This window comes from Heliangelus exortis, chromosome 5, assembly GCF_036169615.1.
Source record: "Heliangelus exortis chromosome 5, bHelExo1.hap1, whole genome shotgun sequence".
NCBI lineage: Eukaryota > Metazoa > Chordata > Aves > Apodiformes > Trochilidae > Heliangelus > Heliangelus exortis.
In genome coordinates, this window is record NC_092426.1 from 14,689,527 (window position 1) to 14,711,570 (window position 22,044).

General features: G+C 35.1%; 1 protein-coding gene across 7 annotated transcripts in view; it reads left to right on the forward strand.

The window, feature by feature from the left end:
* The window catches only part of DICER1 (dicer 1, ribonuclease III), a 59,178-nt gene that overhangs the window by 32,060 nt on the left and 5,074 nt on the right, over positions 1 to 22,044 (forward strand). For all 7 annotated transcript variants that reach the window (XM_071745677.1, XM_071745682.1, XM_071745678.1 and 4 more), the window contains 18 exons: positions 419 to 551; positions 1,129 to 1,371; positions 1,468 to 1,622; positions 2,501 to 2,633; positions 3,102 to 3,177; positions 4,278 to 4,417; positions 6,871 to 7,050; positions 7,808 to 8,021; positions 8,404 to 8,557; positions 9,189 to 9,371; positions 9,680 to 9,785; positions 9,885 to 10,060; positions 10,331 to 11,114; positions 12,644 to 12,799; positions 15,972 to 16,851; positions 18,795 to 19,063; positions 21,579 to 21,741; positions 21,839 to 21,914. In XM_071745677.1, the coding sequence (XP_071601778.1) occupies positions 419 to 551; positions 1,129 to 1,371; positions 1,468 to 1,622; positions 2,501 to 2,633; positions 3,102 to 3,177; positions 4,278 to 4,417; positions 6,871 to 7,050; positions 7,808 to 8,021; positions 8,404 to 8,557; positions 9,189 to 9,371; positions 9,680 to 9,785; positions 9,885 to 10,060; positions 10,331 to 11,114; positions 12,644 to 12,799; positions 15,972 to 16,851; positions 18,795 to 19,063; positions 21,579 to 21,741; positions 21,839 to 21,914 (4,221 nt within the window). The remainder of the gene's footprint in view (positions 1 to 418; positions 552 to 1,128; positions 1,372 to 1,467; positions 1,623 to 2,500; positions 2,634 to 3,101; positions 3,178 to 4,277; positions 4,418 to 6,870; positions 7,051 to 7,807; positions 8,022 to 8,403; positions 8,558 to 9,188; positions 9,372 to 9,679; positions 9,786 to 9,884; positions 10,061 to 10,330; positions 11,115 to 12,643; positions 12,800 to 15,971; positions 16,852 to 18,794; positions 19,064 to 21,578; positions 21,742 to 21,838; positions 21,915 to 22,044) is intronic.

The window sequence follows — 22,044 nt, forward strand, 5'->3', positions numbered from 1 at the left end:
GTCACTCACAGAGCAGTTACATGTCTTCTAAAATCTGTTGTAATATATAGAAAACAAGATTAACTAAAGTGAGTGTGAGTAGGGAGGGTGCCTTAACAACAGGGAGCATTAGAGTAACGGATATGTTTAAAAATACTTGATTTTACCATGATAAGTCTGAAATGCTTGTTATGCATGCACACTCATGCTGAGTATGTATGCATGCAGTCTGTATTTTGTTATCCTTGCAGAGATTTCTACTTGAACTACTGGTTTTAGAGATGACTACAGTCAATTTATATGTAAGAAGGGCTTAATTGTCATGCTTCCATTTTTTGTCTTTTAATGTAGATCTTGCAAAAGATCTACAGTTTGTCTTCAAGATTGTCTTGAAGTTTCTGGGTTGTGTGACTTCTAAAAACATATGTAATATTTTTAGGTTGATAAAAGAAGCTGGCAAGCAAGATCCAGAACTGGCTTACATCAGTAGCAATTTTATAACTGGACATGGCATTGGCAAGAACCAGCCTCGTAACAAGCAGATGGAAGTAGAATTCAGAAAACAGGAAGAGGTACTTCAAGAAAAAATTTCTATTTTTTAATAAAAAGAAGAAAATATATTTATAATATATAAAATTATTTAAATATATTTATAAATATAATAAGTTATATAATAAAAATATAAAATTGTGTGTGTGTATTTGTCTTTATAAACAAAACAGTCTGGGGCATGGTGATTGAAAGTTCAAGGAAAGCCCATACCTGTGGTTAAACAAATATGCATACATATTGGATATACAGTGTTCTTAGTTTAAAAAAAAAATAAATAACAAAATCCCCAAAATTTTTTACAATATTGTTTTGGTTTTTTTTTTCCCTCCAGCTGAAAAATTGTGCATGAATAGGTCCTCCCTATTGCTAGTGGCTCTAGTAGCTTATTGGACTTGTAATTCCGCATCCTAGATTTGATTCCTAGAAATCTGCCTGTTATAATAAATATTCTTGCTGTGTTTCTGGAAAGATTTAGTCTTCTATCTGCATATTAAGACAAGTTTTTGGAATTCCCATTTTTTTTAATTGGCTTTTGACGAATCTTATGAACTCAGATCTGAGACTAATCTGTCAAATTTGTTGTCATGATTTTTGCAGGTTCTTAGGAAATTTCGAGCTCATGAGACCAACCTACTTATTGCTACTAGTATTGTAGAAGAGGGTGTTGACATACCCAAATGCAACCTGGTCGTGCGTTTTGATTTGCCTACAGAATACCGCTCCTATGTGCAGTCAAAAGGAAGAGCCAGAGCACCAATTTCTAATTACATTATGTTAGCAGATACAGACAAAATCAAAAGCTTTGAAGAAGATCTTAAGACATACAAAGCAATTGAGAAGGTATGTGGCAAAAAGCGTGTGCCTGGTGTTGCTAAATGTGTCCAGTATTTTTTAAGAGAAAAGTATCTAATCATGTTCTGTTCTTGAAATGTTAAGATCCTCAGAAACAAATGCTCAAAATCTGTTGATGCCAATGAAAGTGAAACTGAATCCATTGTTGATGATGATGACATATTTCCACCCTATGTGTTGAGGCCAGATGAGAACAGCCCAAGAGTTACTATCAACACTGCTATAGGACACATAAATAGGTAAGAGAGACATACTTACTTTTTAATTCCTTTCTTTGAATAAAAAGTTTCTTAGTCTGTCCCACATGGAAGCATAGGTTGGAGCACTGTACACATTCCTTTTAAGATTCTTGACAGGATCTTCTCACATAAAGAAACGGGTCACAGCAATTTGAAGGGATAGTTTTCTTTTTGGATCTTTATGCTGCAGTTTCTAGCTTTGATAATAAATTTAGTGCTCACAGAATCACAGAATGTCTTTGGTTGTAAGAGGCTTTCAACATCATCCAGTCCAACCTTTTGGCTAACACTCTAAGCTCACCACTAAACCATTTCTCTTAAGGACCAGGTACACCTGCCATTTAAATATCTCCAGGGTTGGAGAATCCACCACTGCCCTTGTCAGACTACTCCAGTGTCTGATAACCCTTTCAGAGAAAAATGTTTCCTAATATCCAGCCTAAGCCTCCTCTGGTGTAGGCTGCATCCATTTCCTCTGGTCCCATCACACACCACCAAGGAGAAGAGGCTGGATCCCTACTCCTTTCACCCTCTGAGGTAGCTGAAGAGAGAAAATATCAAATAGTGTTTAATTCACAATTAAATCATAATTAATTAACATTATTAATTAATCACAAATGCAAAGTCTGGGGCCTGAGATGGAGTAGTTTTGTACAGCCTTGGAACCATCTTGCTGGAGACCAGCTTTGTAGTGAAGGATTTTGATGTCTTCTCTCAGTAACTGGTTTAATGCAGGTCATCAGTGTACCCTTGAAGTGCTCATTATGACCTCAGATCATCTTCTGTGCCAACACCAGTAATGCATAATTTCATTGAAATGTGTTTAGGTTTCAATTTGTAGTTGCTAATGATTTGTAAAATCTTCTTTGTTAACTTAGGTACTGTGCTAGGTTACCAAGTGATCCATTTACACATCTGGCTCCCAAGTGTAAAACCCGAGAACTACCTGATCACACGTTTTACTCCACTCTCTACCTGCCAATCAACTCACCTCTTCGAGCTTCAATTGTTGTAGGTATTTGGGGAACAAAAGGCATGAAAATCAGTGAATATGTTGGTATATATATCTGTGCTGTTACTAGAATTAACTTGGTTCCTGAAAATTACTTTTTCCTTTCCTGTATTGAGTTCTGTAACTGTATTTATGTGCCTGGTTTTTTTCCTCTTGTAATGTTTTCCAGCAGTTACTGTTTATTCCAAAGGCAAAAAATATTCAGATATTCTTCCCAGTGCCTTGTTTTTTCATATGTTTCTGTCAGTTGTAAGAAAACATCCTTTTTTGGTTTTGATTGGTAGTATATTGAGTTGTTCTAATTTTGTGATTTTGACATCTGTGGAAAACCACCATAAGCCTAAATATGTTCTCAAAAATACCATAATTTAAAAAAATTAACTATAATGTTTGTGTTAAAGTAATTAAACATAATAAATAATCTTCTAACTGAAATATTTAAGAAATATTTAATATTTCATTTGTAGGGTCCCCCAATGAGTTGTGCAAGACTGGCTGAGAGAGTTGTAGCTCTTATTTGCTGTGAAAAGCTGCACAAAATCGGTAAGAACTGAAAAAAAACCTCATCTTTGGTAAAGAATGTTTTTTAATTGAAAAATTTAGCATGGTATGGATGTTAAGAATATACATGTATTTCTGGTTTAGGCATCTTCTAATAGCTTCTGTTCTCTTGTTTTGCAATGTGATGGTGTACTTATGAATTTAGTTTATACCTTGTAAGCTAAAGTTAAATTTTCCAGGGGAATCTTGTTGTTTGACATATCTTGTCTTAAGCAGCAAATGCAATTTTAACACAAGATAAGCAGATTCTGACATTGAATATACTTAATAAAGGAAAAAGGTCTTGTTCTCTGGAAGATTTTGTTTATTGTTCAGGGACTGCATCCTGCAGCCAAAAAAAGAATGTGTTGTTGTTGTTTCTTTAAGCTCTAAATTTATTGTATTCTATACTGTATTGTATGTCATGTTCCAAAAATAGGATATTAGAGGATTACTTCAACTCTCTTGTCTCAAGTAAATATAATGGAGCACGTTGTTTATTGTGGAATGTTTTATAAAGTTACATGTTACATGTGCTTTGAAGTACAGAAGTATTTATGTATCTTTTAAGCAAAAAACAAAAAAGTAGGTCTGGAGCTTGTATTTTTTTTTCCCTGTCCAAGTTAAACCTTTGGTGACTGGATAGATATTTCCAAGAATAACACCATGATGACTCAACTTGGTGTTGATAGTGCATGCTCAACAGTAATTCCCATTTTAGGAAGACAGAAATACAACCTCTTCCTCTTTAATGGCATAACTCCTTGTGAGAGATTTTTAATGAATGTATTTCAGTCACTGGTTGTTCTTCATGGGCAAAAAGATTATTTTCCTTTGATATTTTAATTATTGAATTTTAATTAAAATTTCAGTGTTTTTGCTATAAATTAGTACTTTTGCCAAAAATTCAACCTTTCTAACACCCTTCGCAAAGTTATATTTTTGGTGCATTGCAGTATTTTAAAAATCTTGAGTGAGGTGTTTTCATGAGCAATCACAACTGTTGTATTAGTATCTGAAGTAACCAAGCTTTACTTTTACATATGCTTTATATAGCATAATGTTCATTATGCTATTTCATTGTACTCTTTCATAATATTCAGGTGAACTGGATGATCATTTGATGCCAGTTGGTAAAGAAACGGTTAAATATGAGGAGGAGCTTGATTTACATGATGAAGAAGAAACTAATGTACCAGGAAGGCCAGGCTCTACAAAAAGAAGACAGTGCTATCCTAAAGCTGTTAGTATCACTCACTGCTGTCCATATCTCCATTCATGTTTTATGTACTGATAAGACAAAATTGCCAATTCTTTAATTTGTAGTGCAAATATTTTGCAGTTTTAGCTCTGGAAACTTGCACAATTACCTGAATGAGCTTGTGAGACCATGTGCTTTGGAAGGGTGCCTGTACTTCAAAGAATGTACACTTTCTGTAAAGTTTGTTGTCTATATTTGCCAAGTATGGAAATAATACAGGACAATTTTTCCTCCCAGTTAATAAGCTATAAAATCTTTTAAGTTCTATGGTAAAAATACTAGAGCAAAGGAAGAATTACTGGTTTTGTAGGCAAATAATTGAAGGAGATGCCCAGTTATGTGCCTGGTGCTAACCACTTTTTTTTTCTTTTTTTTTTTTTCTTCTTTTTCTTTTTTTTTTTTTTTTGTATGCTTGGTGACCTTATTGATCTAGCACAAAAATTCCTAACTTTTGATTTAATCTAGAATAACAAATATAGTTTTATTAATTTTTTAACTTTAAAGTAGCTCCAAATATTATACTTAATACTCTGAAGAGGTGACATAATATACTTCCTACTGCTCTACAATATTAAGTAACTTAGCCATTCATTTGGTACAGCAGATTTCAGCCACATCTGTTTGTAGAATTGAGCCTCTTATTTACAGGAGAATGTCAAATACTTGAAAAGTAAGAGAAAAAGGAAAAGAAGCTTTCTCAGAGTATTTTGCAACTACTCAGCACCAGTTGTTTTTCTCCTGCAGTTATTGCAGTTTCTGGTAGGGTCCTTTGACTAGAAGAGGTAGCTCATTCAGAATTGATTCGAATCATGTAGTCATTAAGGTTGGAAAAGACCTTTATGATCATCAAGTGCAACTGTCAACCCAACACCATGCCAACTAAACCATGTCCTAAAGATCTAGATCCACACTTTTTTTTAACACCTCCAGGGGAAGGGGACTGTGATTGCACAGTAACTTCTAAAATAATCTTAGTGTTCTTCAGAAAAAGTGATAGTTTGGTCATAGGATCATAGAATCGGCTGGGTTGGAAGGGACTGGGTAGGAATGTCAGCGTGTATGCTCATAGTAGTAGGCTTCATGTTGCATTGTACATCCATGACAGCCTCAGTTATTATAACACTGAAGTAATTCTGTTGCTGACATCCTTCACATGCTTCACCCAATTTTATTAGTAGTTTAAATAATTTGTTAGTAGGAAAGCTTAGGAGAGAATACTGTGGTAGCACAGAGTATATTACAGAGAAAGTGACAGATGAGGAGACCTTTTTCTTGCAGAGCACTTGAATCTTGCAGTTTCTTGGTGCTTCTTGTTACAAGTGTCTTTCTCAATCCTTTTGCCTCATTAGTGATTGTTGGAGTAGAGGTTACTTGTAAAGTGCATTATTGTTATCTCTCATTCAGAGGAGTTGATTTGTCAAGTGATGAATCATTCTTTCTCAGTTTTGTTTTTTTAATGCAGAATCCAAGAACACTTTTCCTTGCTTTTGTCCCAACTTTCACATCTGGAAAAGAAGCTTTGGCAAATGTTGAAGGTCTACAAGATCCTCTTGGGCTTAATATAGTTATTAACCTCACAAGTAATTTTCCATTAGGCCAAGACCATAAGTTTTGCTACAGTATAATTTTGAATTCCAGGACTTTGTGTATTGAAGTTTAGCTTTACATGAACAGAAGGATCACTTTAGAGTTCTATAAAGTAATGAACTCCTACCAAACATGAAGCATGGTTTTTAAAGTCTGTAACAAATACAAGCAGCAGTTAAGTGCATGTGGCTGTTGTGAGTACTGAGATCTGCAAGCTTGAATTGTTGTTAGAAAGACTGTAGTATAATGCCCAAGCAAACAGGCAGTGTGCTGAATTTTCTGCATTGGTCCCAAATGTATAAAAAAATATTTTTAATACTTTTTAATAGCTGTGCTGGCAAAAGAATCCATGTTAGTGAAGCTGTAAGTTCAACCAAGCTTATTTGAAAATTTAATTACTGGGATGCGCAAACATGAAAAAAACTGCATGTTTTTCTTTTTTAATTTTATTTTTTCCTTTTATACTACTAAGGTCCAAACGCCTTGGAAGTAAAGTGTGCTGCAGAGTTACTGGAAACTGGCATCAACACTTCATTTGTATTTATGTTGAAGTGGTGTCTGTGTTCTAGGCTTTAATTTCTAACAGAGGGTAGATACAGAGGAAATTTAGGGATGTAATACACATTTCCTCTTGGCAAATAATAAGATCTGGAGGCCTCATGCTCCCTTGATGCAAGTGTTTGGCCAGCTTTCATGGCTGCCAATCCAGGCTGCTGACCAAACATATTTGCTTAAGAGAGAAAAGTTCCAGAGTGATTCTTTTTTATTTGTTATTTTTAGAATAGTATTGAGATTAATTTTGTTGATTTTATCATGTTAAATTTTTTTTTTCCATTGTTGATTTTTAGATTCCAGAATGTTTGAGGAATAGTTATCCCAAGCCTGATCAGCCCTGTTACCTGTATGTAATAGGGATGGTGTTGACAACTCCTCTTCCTGATGAGCTCAACTTCAGGAGACGAAAGCTGTATCCTCCTGAGGATACAACAAGGTGTTTTGGCATATTGACAGCCAAACCTATACCTCAGGTAATGAATCTAGTGCCTTTCCTTATTGTACATTCCTAGTCTGGAATTTTCTACTTGTTCCCTACCCCTAGACGAAAAACTTTGAGAAAATTGACAATAGTACACATCCAGTCCAGTCACCATTTCATTTTCTTCAAGTCATGGAACAATATGTTCTATACTTGTCAAACTTTTGTTTTATGATTTTTTTTTTTTTAGTATATTGCAATGGCAAATTCAAAATATTCCTCTCTTTTTCTGAGGTTTGATAGGAATAGTGTATTAGCTACAAGAGATGGTTTACCTCATCTATATGAAAGCTATGGTAACAAGTCCTCTCAGCATTTCTAGTCTGCAGCACAAGAAAATGTAGGCTATGCTAATTGAAATTGGCTATGGAAAAAATTTAATAAAATGAGGTTCCCCTGAGGAAGATATTTTTCAGCTTATTTTCTATTGCCTGCAGAAGAAAACATTTTAGGAATATTGCTGAGTTTCTTCCTCCATAATGGAGAGTACTTCCATTTTTTCCTGGTATTATATAAAGAGTATTAAAATGCAAGGGGCAACTATTAAAAAATAATTAAAAATCAGTCATTCTGAAGTCTTGAAATTTTCGCCTGTACTTGAAGGTCATCAAAGGTCAAAATTTTTATCCATTTTGCTATTAGTTCAGACAAGCAATACCTCAGCATCTGAGCTAAACAACGAGTGCTCTGTAGAGCAATGCTACTCTGGATTTTCTCTCTTGATTTCCTCTGATTTTTTTCTTATTTAGATTCCTCACTTTCCTGTGTATACTCGCTCTGGAGAGGTTACAATATCTATTGAGCTTAAGAAGTCTGGTTTTACTTTGTCTCTGCAAATGCTTGAGCTGATAACACGACTCCACCAGTACATTTTTTCACATATTCTTCGTCTTGAGAAACCTGCACTAGAGTTCAAACCCACAGAAGCTGATTCAGCCTATTGTGTTCTACCTCTTAATGTTGGTAAGAACAGAGCTCTTGTTTTTTAAATACTAACTTTGAATTCCTTTAGCAACATGTTTGTTAATTGTTATGTTAAATTTCACATTATCTGTAGAAATAGTACCATATGTGGCAGTATGAAAATTTGTCAGTTAAATTTTTATTACTTCATTTCCAAATTAGTTTTAACTTGGTGATGTAAGTTGATATATAGTAGGTTTCAGCTGACTCCATAAGGGTCTAAAATCTTTTTTTTGTCTCATTTTGAAATTTCTGGAGGTAAACAAATATGTACATAGATTAAAGAAAAAAAAAAAGCCCACACTTATTTACAGCCTCCCAGAAAATTTCAGCCCAAAGACCTCTCCCCTGAATAACTGAGTTATGCATTTTCGTTTTTAAGTTGATGACTCCAGCACTTTGGACATTGACTTTAAGTTTATGGAAGACATTGAGAAATCTGAGGCACGTACAGGCATTCCTAGTACACAATATACAAAAGAAATGCCTTTTATCTTCAAGTTAGAAGATTACCAGGATGCGGTTATCATTCCACGGTGAGTACAGTTATATGTACTTCAGGTACCTACCTACTGTATAAACACTTGTAATAAGCAGATGTTACTATCTGCAACAGAAGTGCTTGAAAGAAATGCGTGTATCAATCTGGAAGTATCTGGTGGTGTCTCAAATAATTTAAATATATTTAGTCAGTTGTTAGTCTTACATAGTAAGATTTAGGTGTTCAGGCCTCCCAAGACTACCTTTTATTAAGAACAGTAGAATAAACCACAAAATTCTGTAGTGTTCTGATAAAACATTGCCGTTCCATCAATAGCTGACCTACTGAAACCAATTTTAATTTTGGAAGATTGAGTGGTGAGAATCCTCTTTTTACTGCTTATTCACACCAAAGCTCTGCAAAAGGAAGGTATACTATTGGTAGATGGAAAGATTACCAGGTGAAAAAGGCCATTTAAAAGAATCTTTCTACTGATTGACTTTAGTATTTTAATTACCTAAGCAAATGATTTCTACAGCTGAAAAAAACAGCAACCAAAAACCTCACATGAGCTATTTAACTTTTTATCGCCTGACCACATTAGAATGTGAAGAATTAGCACAGGCTTTACTTTAAGCTGCAACATATGCCAAAATATTTAAATTTTTTTATTTTTTTTTTTTTAGGTATCGAAATTTCGATCAGCCTCATCGATTCTATGTAGCTGATGTATACACTGATCTTACGCCACTCAGTAAATTCCCTTCCCCTGAATACGAAACTTTTGCTGAGTATTATAAAACCAAGTATAATCTTGATCTGACCAATCTCAACCAGCCACTGCTGGATGTGGACCACACATCTTCAAGGTAATAACAGTCATTTTTGCATCTGCTTCTAATTTGACAGTAAAGTGTCTTTTAAAAAAAAAACAAAATACAGGGTGAAGCTGAGGACTTGTTTTCCACAATATTTACTGATTATTTTTTTCTTGAGGGTATTTAACTTATAACAACTGTAACCTGAGTCCATTTTTTTCCAGGGGTAGCTGTGATGTCACATCACAATGCATTAAGGCTGAATACTAAGAATAAGCTACTACTTTAATACAAGTTCATAATTAATGAACAGAACTTAATAGCCTAAACTTTCTAAAGTATTTTCGCATGACTTTTAGACTTAATCTTTTGACTCCTCGCCATCTGAATCAGAAGGGGAAAGCGCTTCCACTAAGCAGTGCTGAAAAGAGGAAAGCAAAGTGGGAAAGTTTGCAGAATAAGCAGGTAAAATAGAAGCATCTAATTCAAGTTGACTCTCTTTAGCTTTGATCTAATAACTGCCTTTATAGGTAAAATTCTTTCCTTCCTCCCTCTTCTCCCCAGATACTGGTTCCAGAGCTCTGTGCTATCCATCCTATTCCAGCGTCATTGTGGAGAAAAGCAGTTTGCCTCCCCAGCATCCTGTATCGCTTGCACTGCCTCTTGACAGCAGAGGAACTAAGAGCTCAAACAGCCACTGATGCTGGTGTAGGGGTTAAATCACTTCCTGCAGATTTCAGGCATGTATTTTTAAATTGTTTTTCCCAATATGATATCTGACTTTGTAAGAAAACTCAACCATTACTGCATGAATTTTGAAACTAATACCCTCTAACTCATATCAATTTTCCAGGAAATATAGTTAAAAAAGACTGAATTGTGAACCGTAAAGTTAGATGCTGCAGTCACTGTTACTTTTCAGAAGAACATGGCTTGTTTTAAACTTACATGTGCGTATAGTCATGTTTTAATAATTTTTTTGTTAACAAAGTCAGTATGTATCTTTACAGATATCCTAACTTGGACTTCGGATGGAAAAAGTCTATTGACAGCAAATCCTTCATCTCTATTCCTAACTCCTCTTTAGCAGAGAATGAAAATTACTGTAAGCACAGCACAATTGTAGTCCCTGAAAATGCTGCACATCAAGGTGCTAATAGAACCTCTTCTGCAGAAAACCATGACCAAATGTCTGTGAGTTACAGAACATTGCTCAATGAGTCACCCAGTAAACTACAAATTGATGTCTCCGCAGAACTTGCAGCAATTAATGGTGTTTCTTATAATAAAAATCTTGCCAATGGCAATTGTGATTTAGTTAACAGAGACTTTTGCCAAGGAAATCAGCTGAATTACTGCAGGCAGGAAATACCTGTGCAACCAACTACCTCATATCCCATTCAGAATTTATACAGCAGTGAGAACCAGCCCAAGCCCAGCAATGAATGTACTCTACTGAGTAATAAATACCTTGATGGAAATGCTAACAGATCTACCTCAGATGGATGCCCCAAAATGGCAGTGACCACCAGTACTTCAAAAGCTATTAATCTTTCAAAAGACAACGCAGATACTGAAAATAACCCTTCCAGTGGGTACTCCTCAAAAACTCTTGGTCCTAATCCTGGTCTCATTCTGCAAGCTTTGACTCTTTCAAATGCTAGTGATGGATTTAATCTGGAGCGACTAGAAATGCTTGGTGATTCATTTTTAAAGCATGCCATCACTACATACTTATTTTGCACTTACCCTGATGCTCATGAGGGACGGCTGTCATATATGAGAAGCAAAAAAGTAAGTAGTAACAATCCAGTGATATTATGTAAAAGGCATGCTGGTACAAGCCATATGTACATAAAATTTTAGTAAAGGATAGAATGGCAACAGTTTGACTCAATTACACAATTTTTCTGATTATGCATTGGGTAGCATATACACTAAGAGTAAAAATACAGGACTACAGGATTAATGTTGCCATAACAACACTGAATGGGTTGATTGAAACTGTTTTCTACTGTTCATTTTGAAATCTAGGCCAGCTGATTGCAGTCCTAAGAAGGGATGGGACTGAATAAAACTAAGTTCTGGTTAGTGACTGTGTTTGGTGGAGTGAACATTAGAGACAGCTGTATTGAGTTGAAGCTAACAGGAGCACTTGAATGAAGGTGTGAGTTAGCAAGCAGCACAGAGCCTTAGGTTGTAGATTTATTTGACCTTTCCTTGTGGTGTTTTTTTGGTTTTTTTTTTTTGTTTGTATGTTTCTTGGGTTTTGGGGGGGGGGGCTTTGCTTGGTTTTTTGTTTGTTTTTGGTGGGTTTTGTTTGTTTGTTTTTTGTTTGGGTGGTGGTGGGCTTTGTTGGTTTTTTTTTTTTTTTTTTCAAAAAAACGCCACTACTTCCCTTGAAAAATTGTAGCCTTATCTCACAGGGACAGTAAAAATGAAACAACAAAAAATGTTACATCAGAACTTTTGAAAGTATTTTAAAGTAAATGTAAACAGTAGTGAGCAGTCCTTGGTTCTGTTTGGCTGTGTTTAAATTACAGAATAATCAATCATGTGAAAGTTTGTTTAGTTTTCTCCACATAATGTGATGACATGAATTAAATGGTAAAGATTCGATTGTCTGCTTATAATAAAATGCATCACTGAGAATTAAGTGATTGAGTAGTTTAATTTTGGAAAATTAGGAGAGCTAAATAAGTTGCACAGATCAAATAAAGGAAGTGATTGCATATTCAATTTATAATTTAAAGACTTTAAAAAGAAATACGGAAAGTGTGTTTTAAAATGAGGGATTAAGATCAGAAGTGATAGTTAAAAAGGAAAAGGAATTATGTGTATATGTGTGCTTTTTTCCCTTTTAAAATATTTTAAAGAATTTTAGGGGCTGTCAAAATAACATCAGGATTATGACTTAAAATGAGTTTCATATTACAAATCTTTACCTCTACCTATATTAACATTAGTAATAAATCACACTTGTAAAGGTTATATTTACTATTACTTTTAAGAGCAGCAATAACTTCACTTTGCAAAGAGAATATTTCGAATTTCTGTAAATGAGATTGTCATGTCTAACATGCTTGGCCTTTAAAAAATTAAAAAAAAAATCTCTGCCTTGCTGTGAATTGGTTGTACAATGTTTAGCAAGCTGGTCTCCCCTTGGAGAACTGGAGAAACTAAAGAGAGAACTAAAAAGAACTAGTACTGGAGAACTAAAGAAAGGTACAATATCTGGCTTGACGTTATTTTGCTCCTTGTGCATTTCAACCTTTTTTATATAAATGTAAGTCCAGAGATTTATCAGAATGTTTTTCTTGAAGGTCAGCAACTGTAACTTGTATCGCCTTGGAAAAAAGAAAGGACTGCCCAGTCGTATGGTGGTATCGATTTTTGATCCCCCTGTCAATTGGCTTCCTCCTGGTTACATAGTAAACCAGGACAAGAGCAACACTGATAAGTGGGAGAAAGATGAAGTGGTAAGACTTTAACTGTCTTGAAGACAGTTATTCATATGTCTCTATTCCCTCACCCCCTACCTCCTCCCAACCCCTAGATACTTGCTATGTCTTCAGGGAAAAAAATAAACCTGTGTTTTGTAAGCTTTCTAAATCCTCGCTATCACTTAAAGAGGATAGGAGCCTGATACTTAATAGAAGCCAAAGGAAGGAAATTTACTGATTAGTCATCCAGTAATGAGTGTGTATCTTAATAGAAAAGCAGAGAAGAAAAACTTCTTTGCTTGTAGTTAGCATACACTCAGGAGTTCTTCTGAAATTTCTCTTTGAAATTTCAAACAGAATTATCGTTGCTGGTGTTGCTGCAATACATATTTTCAGATGAATGTTTTAATAGCTAACGAGCTCACCTTTTCAGAATGTATCAAAAGGAGTTGCTGTCTTTCATAGTGCTCAGGCAGAATGAAGATTAGAACTGGCTTGAGAGAGTGTTGGGTTTGTTGCTATTTAACTACGACTTGGGTGTGACTGAAAGCTACTTGTCATCCAAAATACAATGCTGTCTTAGACACCCTCACTGTCTATCACTAAAATCTTAAATTACAAAGCTTAATGAGGAACAATTCAAATTATTTTTTGGCTAAACTCACTGTATATCAGTAGCGTCATCTTCAATGTTCGGAGGTTGAGGGAAGGGGATGGAGAGACTTTTTTTTCATTTTCCTACTTCTGAAGACTAGAGATTATAGAACCACCAGAGGGCACATGAGAGGACTGTTAGGTAGATGTGCTGTTCAAATAAATGTTTATTGCAGAATAAAACAACCTTATTGGTGTTCTGTATTATGCCAGACTTTTATTTCAACAAGCTTTACTGCTATGCCTTTCTAAAAATAAGACAGCACATTAAACAGGAGCTAGTAGTTGGTTTTAAAAAGCTTTCAGTTCTCAAACTTTTCAGTGGTCTCTTCTTTGCTGGTCACTGTTTATTTGTAAATAAAACATGCTATTTCATACCAAAATGCAGATAGTGATACAACTGAGAAGTGACTTTTTTTGTGCCAAGTAGATATTTTGCTTTCTTGGATGTAAATTTCCTTTACATCCGTGGGCAGATGGTCTGTGACTGGGGCTAAAAAGCTCATATCATTATGGCAAATTATTGTTATAATGTTCCAGGGAAAATGTTGGTATTTTTTGTGTTATCAAGCTTAATTAAGGGGAAGCATCTTCGGTTGTTCATTTGATCAAATAGCTGATTTGAAAAAAGTATGAAAAAAAAAAAACCAAAACACTTTTGCATGTATGTATCTTCAGCTTCTAAGTGGCCACAACTTATTCAGAATCAGTCACATGTGCTTTAAAAAAAGTTTTTCTTCTGGGGTTCACTGAATTATTTTGAAATGCTTCCTAATGATGAAAAAAATCCCAACAATCAGAATTGCTTCCTAACAGTTCTATTTACTATCTATTTACCTATCTATCTCACTCTCATTATTTACTGCTTTTTATACAAGAAATGATGCAACAACAGGATTAGGGTAGTTCATGTAGCTGTCCTTTTAACTAAAATTAATTGTATTTTAAGAAGCTCAAAATGGTTGTAAAAATGAAATTTATCATTTGTTAAATCTTTTCACAATGGAATCGTTCATAGAAACAGGTTTCAGAGTGTCAGATAAGACAGGTGGTGTGTAACAAGGAAAAAATCAGCACTATTTCTAGTTGCAACTAGTTAAATTAGTCATATTCTGAACATTATACTACTGATAACTATTTCAAACCAGAATTTTTTCCGTGTCTAAATTACAAATTTCTACAGCAACTTTTCCCTCTGCTCTCATTACTGAACCTGACTAAACCTGCTCCATCCTGATGAGGAATGTAATGATCTGGTTGGTCCCTAGGTAGTTTCAAGTGCTGCCCAGTGCACCTTACAGCTTCCACCCATCCACACCTCTAGAGCTGAGCATTTGGCCCAAGAGGAGAGGTCCCCCAGTGGTAGTTCACAGGTTTGCAAGATTAAGTGACTGAGACTTTCCATGTGACGTAGACTGAGGACAGATTGAGGCTGTTCCACGTGATTCAAAATGGTGTTGGCTTTCAGGACCTGATCCAGAAAAGCACTTTGTGCTCCTCTATGCTCCTGTCATATTCAGTGACAGAATTCCCACTAACTTCAGTGATGCTCAGCTGAGCCTGTGAATAGTCTTTTTGATGTTAGGAAGATTACTTGTGCATTTAACTAATATGTTTAAGTGCTTTCCTGGATTTGGGCCATAGCAAAGTGTACAGCACTGTATAGCTTGGGCATGTCTGTGTTCAATTTATAATTTACATCCATGTCAGTTTGCTTAATATGAGCAGCAAAAAGACAAGAGACACTATTAGTGTTACTGTTGTGTGTACTTATGTCAGTATTACAAAACTGGTGACTGATTTTGATCTATAACACAAAAGTCATTAAACTTTATACTGATTCATTAAACTTTATACTAGTTTGCCAGGAAGACTTAAATAATTTGCAGTTACGTTTGTGAGCATAGATAAGTGTATTTTGATGCTTCAAGTGATGATTATTGAAGGACCAGGCTAAAGAAGTTCTTTCATTTCTTTCACCTGAGTGCATTTTCTGTTTGCATTTCCCAAAAATGAGATCATTGCAATTGTGACTACTGTAAGACCTGCAAGCCCCTTACTATTTGCCATAGAAGGATTATAGAAAGAATCTTCAAAATGACATTGATTAAATATTTGTAATAGCCTTACTTAGCAGCCAGAGAGAAGGATGCACCCAAAACTGTTTCTTGTACTTCTCTAAATTTGCTATTATAGAATTCTTCTTTGGTTTATGGTGATGTGCAAGTATGTAATTTTTAGTAGTTTTAAAATTGCATGTGCATCACATTCAAGTATAAACATGAGTTCCTACAAAATGTGTTGTTCATTGTATGTAGAACATATTCTATTACAGGTTAGTAGTACAGATTTGTATTCCAAGTCAATTATTCTACTCTTAGAATGCTGGTGTTAACTGAGGGTGGATTATGCATCTGATCAGACAATGTAATCAGGAACATTAATTTAAAAACTGGTTTTCTTTTTAGCAGACACCACTCACTCTCTTAACAGTTCTGTAACAAAAGCTTCTTGTTTCCCTTTTTGGTACCATATGTTTTGTGTTCTTTCATAGACGAAGGAGAACTTGTTGGCTAATGGTAAACTTGATAATTATGTTGTTGAAGAGGATGAAGACCTAATGTGGAGGCTACCCAAGGAAGAAACAGACTTTGAAGATGATTTTCTGGAGTATGATCAGGAGCATATCAAATTCATTGATAACATGTTAATGGGATCAGGGGCTTTTGTGAAGAAAATTTCTCTCTCACACTTTTCAACCACTGATTCAAACTATGAGTGGAAAGCACCCAAAAAGTCATCCCTGGGTAATGTTCAGTTTTCATCAGATTTTGATGATTTTGACTATAGCTCTTGGGATGCCATGTGCTATCTGGATCCTAGCAAGGCTGTTGAAGAGGATGATTTTGTAGTGGGCTTCTGGAATCCATCTGAAGAAAACTGTGGTGTTGATGCAGGAAAACAGTCTATCTCATATGACTTGCATACAGAGCAGTGTATTGCTGACAAAAGCATTGCAGACTGTGTGGAGGCCCTGTTGGGCTGCTATCTGACCAGCTGTGGTGAAAGAGCTGCTCAGCTTTTCCTGTGTTCATTGGGGCTGAAGGTGCTCCCTGTAATTAAAAAGACTGATTGGGAAGGTACTTTGTGTGCCACTAGAGAGAATTGTAACAGGGAGCAGAAAAATCTTTCACCAAACTCTGTTTCTGCTTCTGTAGCTAATTCAGAGCCTTCTCAGTATAAAGACCTGGAGTATGGCTGTTTGAAGATTCCACCGAGGTGTATGTTTGATCACCCAGATGCTGAAAAAACCCTAAATCATCTTATTTCTGGTTTTGAAAACTTTGAGAAGAAAATAAACTACAGTTTTAAGAACAAGGCTTATCTTCTTCAGGCATTTACTCATGCCTCATACCATTATAATACCATTACTGGTAAGTTGTCTAAAAGAAACAAGGTATTTTTTTTCTATATTGTAAGAGAAGTAGTTTGTTGTGTTCCCTTATGTAGTCTTTTCCAAGACATCTCCTGGTACTTTGGGAAGTCAATAGCTTCTGAATATGGAATTTTACAAAGTAATACCTTATTTAGAAGTGTATACTTATCAAAGCTGTATCTCTACAATTATTCATATTTTGACTTGATACAGAGAACAGGTTTACTGAAACAGCATTTCTCATCTCTAATGTTGTATCACTGGTTGTAAATGACTGACTCAGATCCTTAGCTAAAGTAAGTTATTGTAAAACTCTGGAAAATTGCAGTGTACCACTTGCAGTAGTGATCATGTTTTGCAAATGTATTTATCAAATTTGTCCCATATTTTAATCCCAAGAATATTACCCTTTGACTGTACTTCTGGAGATTAAATGTGGACTTTACAATTTTTATTAACTGAATAAGGGTAGCAAAATACAGAGACTTCTGTTAGAAGTTGTGAATTGGAAGGCTTGGTTTAAGTCTAGGCATTTTATTATGTAAATATTAAGTCAAAATTTGAAGTGATTGACTAATGCAGGCTGCATATTAATTTCAGGTTAACTGCTTAATGCTTCTGTACATGATATCATAAAATATTTTACAGAAATAGAAATTTGTATTTCTGTAATGCTCTTGAATTACTTTTGCTTATACTGACTAATTTAGTATTTGTTCATTCTGAAACTTAAATACTTTCCTATGATAAAATGCAATTGAATACAAACCATGGTAAAATTCCAACACTTTTTGACATAAATGGCAAATTCCTTTGCAGTCAGTAGTTTAAATTTTTACCCAGTGAATTGGTTGGTATTCCAAGGAGTAAGAATGCTCTGCTCTAATTAAGTCATTCTGAAATGTTAGTACATTGAGAAACAGTTGTGAAAAATCATAGAAAACTCATTTGGATTTTCATTCTGGCTGATATACTATAAATACTACATCTATATATATTCACTTTTGCAACTATTCCACTATACATATAGAAGGGAGACGAATCCTTTCTATATCTATACTGACACAGAAGCCTTGAGCTGTAGTGTCTAGATGAAATTATATTGTTGGTGGCAGAAAAATTTTATTCCATTTCTGTTTACCAAGTAAGACAACTGTGAATTGCTGCTACCTGTAACTTTTAAGGAGTAGTGAGCAGCTGAGACACAGCAGCATGTTAGATTCAGCTGCCCTGAAAGCAACTTAGGACCAGCCATTTTACTCTCATATTACTTTTGTAGCAATTTTGTTTCCTTCCCTCTCTACCCTCCTATTCCTATTGGCTTGTAGGAGCGTTTTTTTCTGTAGTTTATATTCTAAAAATAGATCTCCAAAGGTCTCCAGTTAGATGCTCTGTTAATTTCCAGACAGAAAAAGGCTTGGCAAATTTAGTTTCCAGTTTAAAAGACCCATTCTGAATGGGAATCTGCTCAGTGCTTTTTTAGAAATCTAAATGTGTGGCAGATTTGATTAAAAATATTAGATTGTGTATTCCTACTGCTTTAATACATAGATTTTTTTTTTTTTTTTATTTTGGAGGTGTGATTGTTGTTGTTTTCAAATCAGTCTGCTTGGTGGAGTATCTTCATTTTACTTTTTTGATGTTTCTCAACACAGTATGAAGACATTGAGTAAAAGTGTTAATTGGTAATAAACAATGTTCTGCTAGCCTGCCAAATTAACACTAGGTGCAAAAGTGGGCTTTATTATACATATAATTTCTGTTTTCTCTGATACTTCTTTCCAACAACAGTCTCTAAACCTGAAGATAACCATTCTAAAAATCAGATTGTCTTCTCTGAGCATGGGTTAGTTTGTGAACTTGACAACCGAACCTCCTGTGCATAAAGGCCTATTAATTTCATTGTGTTGTTGTACATTCTTCTGTTCCCAACACTTTAAGATTGTTACCAGCGCTTAGAATTCCTGGGGGATGCAATTTTGGACTACCTCATAACCAAGCACCTTTATGAAGACCCACGGCAACACTCTCCAGGAGTTCTTACTGACCTACGATCTGCTCTAGTCAATAATACCATTTTTGCATCATTAGCTGTAAAGTATGACTACCACAAGTACTTCAAAGCTGTCTCTCCTGAACTGTTTCATGTTATTGATGACTTTGTGCAGTTTCAAATGGAAAAGAATGAAATGCAAGGAATGGATTCTGAGGTTAGTGGAAGTAGAAGAAATGTGTTCAGTATCTGATTTGAAGTATTTCACTATTTCTTAGCATGATGAGCATTTTTGTGATGTTTTATTTTTACACACACAGCAGTTACAGAAGCAGAGTCCCAGTAATAAAGCGTACAATATGAAAGTAAAATAAAATCTTCAGAAAGTGTAGAGACATTCAGAAAATAATTAGGTTGAAATTAGTTTGTCTCTAGATTTTTCGATGACTCTTGATATTAGTTACTGTTTTGCTTTTGCAGTAGTGGGGATGAAATACTTAGCTTGCTTTCTTCGCTGACAGATAAGCACTACTATGTGGTGAACTTGTGATGCAGAGTTGCATAATGCTGGTTGAGGGTAGGAACATGCAACATGAGCAGTGCTACCTTGGCACAATGCTGGAATTATTTAATGTAGTGCAGTGATAGAGGTTTCCTCTTTTTCATCTGATTTCTGCTGAAGCAGGTGTCACTGCACTGTACTCAGGGGTGTTTAACATACTCCTGAAGGCTTCATCTTTACTAGCATTTATGCATCTTTCAAACAAGTCTCTTGAAAAATAGTTTAATTGAAGATTTGCAAACCCAGATCATATCTTTTCTGTACAGGAAGGCTAATGATAATGAGCTGTTTGCTGGAGAATGGACTAAAATTAACTCATTTAGATAAGCTGTTGAGAAAATGTCTGAGAGTAAGGACCTTGTGAGTGAAATAAGATTGAGAGACAGACTTTCTCATTATCCTTTCTTTAGAAGTCTTATTCAGTAAAATGAGACTTAAACCCTAATAGTTTATCATCTGAAAAAATTACCAGTCTCTTAGAAAGTATTATGTGGGGGAATAGTCCAGCAGTAAATACGCACGTTATCTTTGTCTTTGAAATTGTATTTCAGTTATACAATTTAAAAGCTTGAGAATCAAAATATTTCAGTTTTAAGCCCTTGCACTGTTGCAGAGTGAAATCCTTATGTTTTACAGGAAGGTTCAGAAAACACCAAGACGTTTATCACTGAAATTTAGATAGTATAAATTATTTTACATCAGAGGATCAAACTCTGTTACCTGCCTTGTTCACAAAATAAGTGAAAAGGCAAAAAAGTTCTCTTAAAATCTCCTCGTAGTGTAATAACTTTTAGCTTTGTTCATTTTTTGCTGGGAAGCAAGAAGATTGCTTAGAAACTTCCACTGAAGTTGCAACCAAATTGTGTGCTAGCTGTTTCAAATAAAATTCTTGTTTTGCTCTCCCTGCGCCTGCTCCCTATCTTGGTCTGGCACTGAATTACTGGAACTCTTATTTCATCAGAGTTAATGCAAGAGTCTTTGTTTCTGCAGCTCATGCCAGCTAGACTGGTTTCCATGTGTGTCTCCACATCATCTGCTTTTCTTTTTTTCAAATCTCACTCCTGCAACATCTGTTGTCCTTTGCCTTATAGCTCTTAGTTTCACTCCCCTGTTATTTCAGTATAACTCAAAAGTGCTTCAGTTTGCACTTGGTATGAAATATGGTATTCAAAGCAGTTGAATTTGTTTTTTAACATCAAAATTCCTATTTGGAGTGTGTACACATCAGCTCTCACTTGTATGATTTTATTTTTTTATTGGGTGGGACTAGTTTATGTAGTATTACAGTGACTCTTTAGAGCACTGAATTGGATTGTAAACCCAGGCAGGGGCCAAAAGGAGTGAGGTGGGTGGATGCTGGGGGAAGCTTATTTCTCTTTAGGCAGAGGAGACTAATGCTGAAAACCTTTGTTTTCATGTTACTTTTTTTGGACTTAGGTGAATGTATACTATATGTATTCAAAGTGCTTTTAGTAAAGAATAATATTAGCTCAATCTTTAAGACATGTACTGAATGTTTAATTTTCATAACAAGAATAGACTGCTGTCTGAAATTAGTAGTATAGATTTTATACCCTGCCTGCAACCTTTCAAAAATACCTGTGTGCCTGTTATTTCAGTCTGATTAGAAGTTTATTTTGCTGATGCTTGTTTCATGTTTGTCTTTTGGGGTAAGTGAGGTAAGGAAAGGTACATCTGACTTTCATCCAGGGACTGGATTTACAGATTTTAAAGTCTCCTTCTAGGAGATGTTTAATGTATAAAGTCTTCCTTTGTTACGAGTAGCTTTCTAATATTAACTGATAGAGCCAAGTCTGTTTCATATTGGAAAACAGAGACCCATGGTAAAATACTACAAAATTATTACAGGAGGAATTCACAAAGCATGTAAGGTCTCTGTACACAATGGTGTTTGAGATTTTTTTTTTCCCCACATTTGAAAAATGATATATCCAGCAACTTGATTTCATTGGGGAATAAAAAAAGAACAATTTCACTGTGGAAAGTTGTCAATGAAAAACTTAAAGGAAGCAGCTCAGGATGGGATGTAAGGGAGCTTAAATTTCTGAAGATCTTTGTTTTATTTTAAAAGAAGCAATTGTTTCTCTCTTTTCTCTTCCCCTTCTCTCTCCCCCCTGCCCCCTTTGGTTTTTTTTTTAATTACAAACAGCTCAGAAGATCTGAAGAAGATGAAGAAAAAGAGGAAGACATTGAAGTACCAAAGGCCATGGGGGATATATTTGAGTCCCTCGCTGGTGCCATTTATATGGATAGTGGAATGTCTTTGGAAATGGTTTGGCAAGTGTACTATCCAATGATGAGGCCATTAATAGGTATTGTCAGCTTTCAGAAAAAAAATTCTTAATTAAATACCATCTGCTATGAAGAGAAAGAGAAGCTAATTCTTTTTGGTTTATTTTTTTCAAATAGAAAAATTTTCTGCTAATGTGCCCCGTTCCCCAGTGCGAGAGCTACTGGAGATGGAGCCAGAGACAGCCAAATTTAGGTAAGAATACAGTTCCTTTGGTACTCATTGCCATAAAATGTTTCAAAATTGTGCTTCATAAACTACTGAGGATTTTTAAATGTCTCAAATTACTTTTTTAATTTCATTTGCACTAAGCACCTAGCATGGT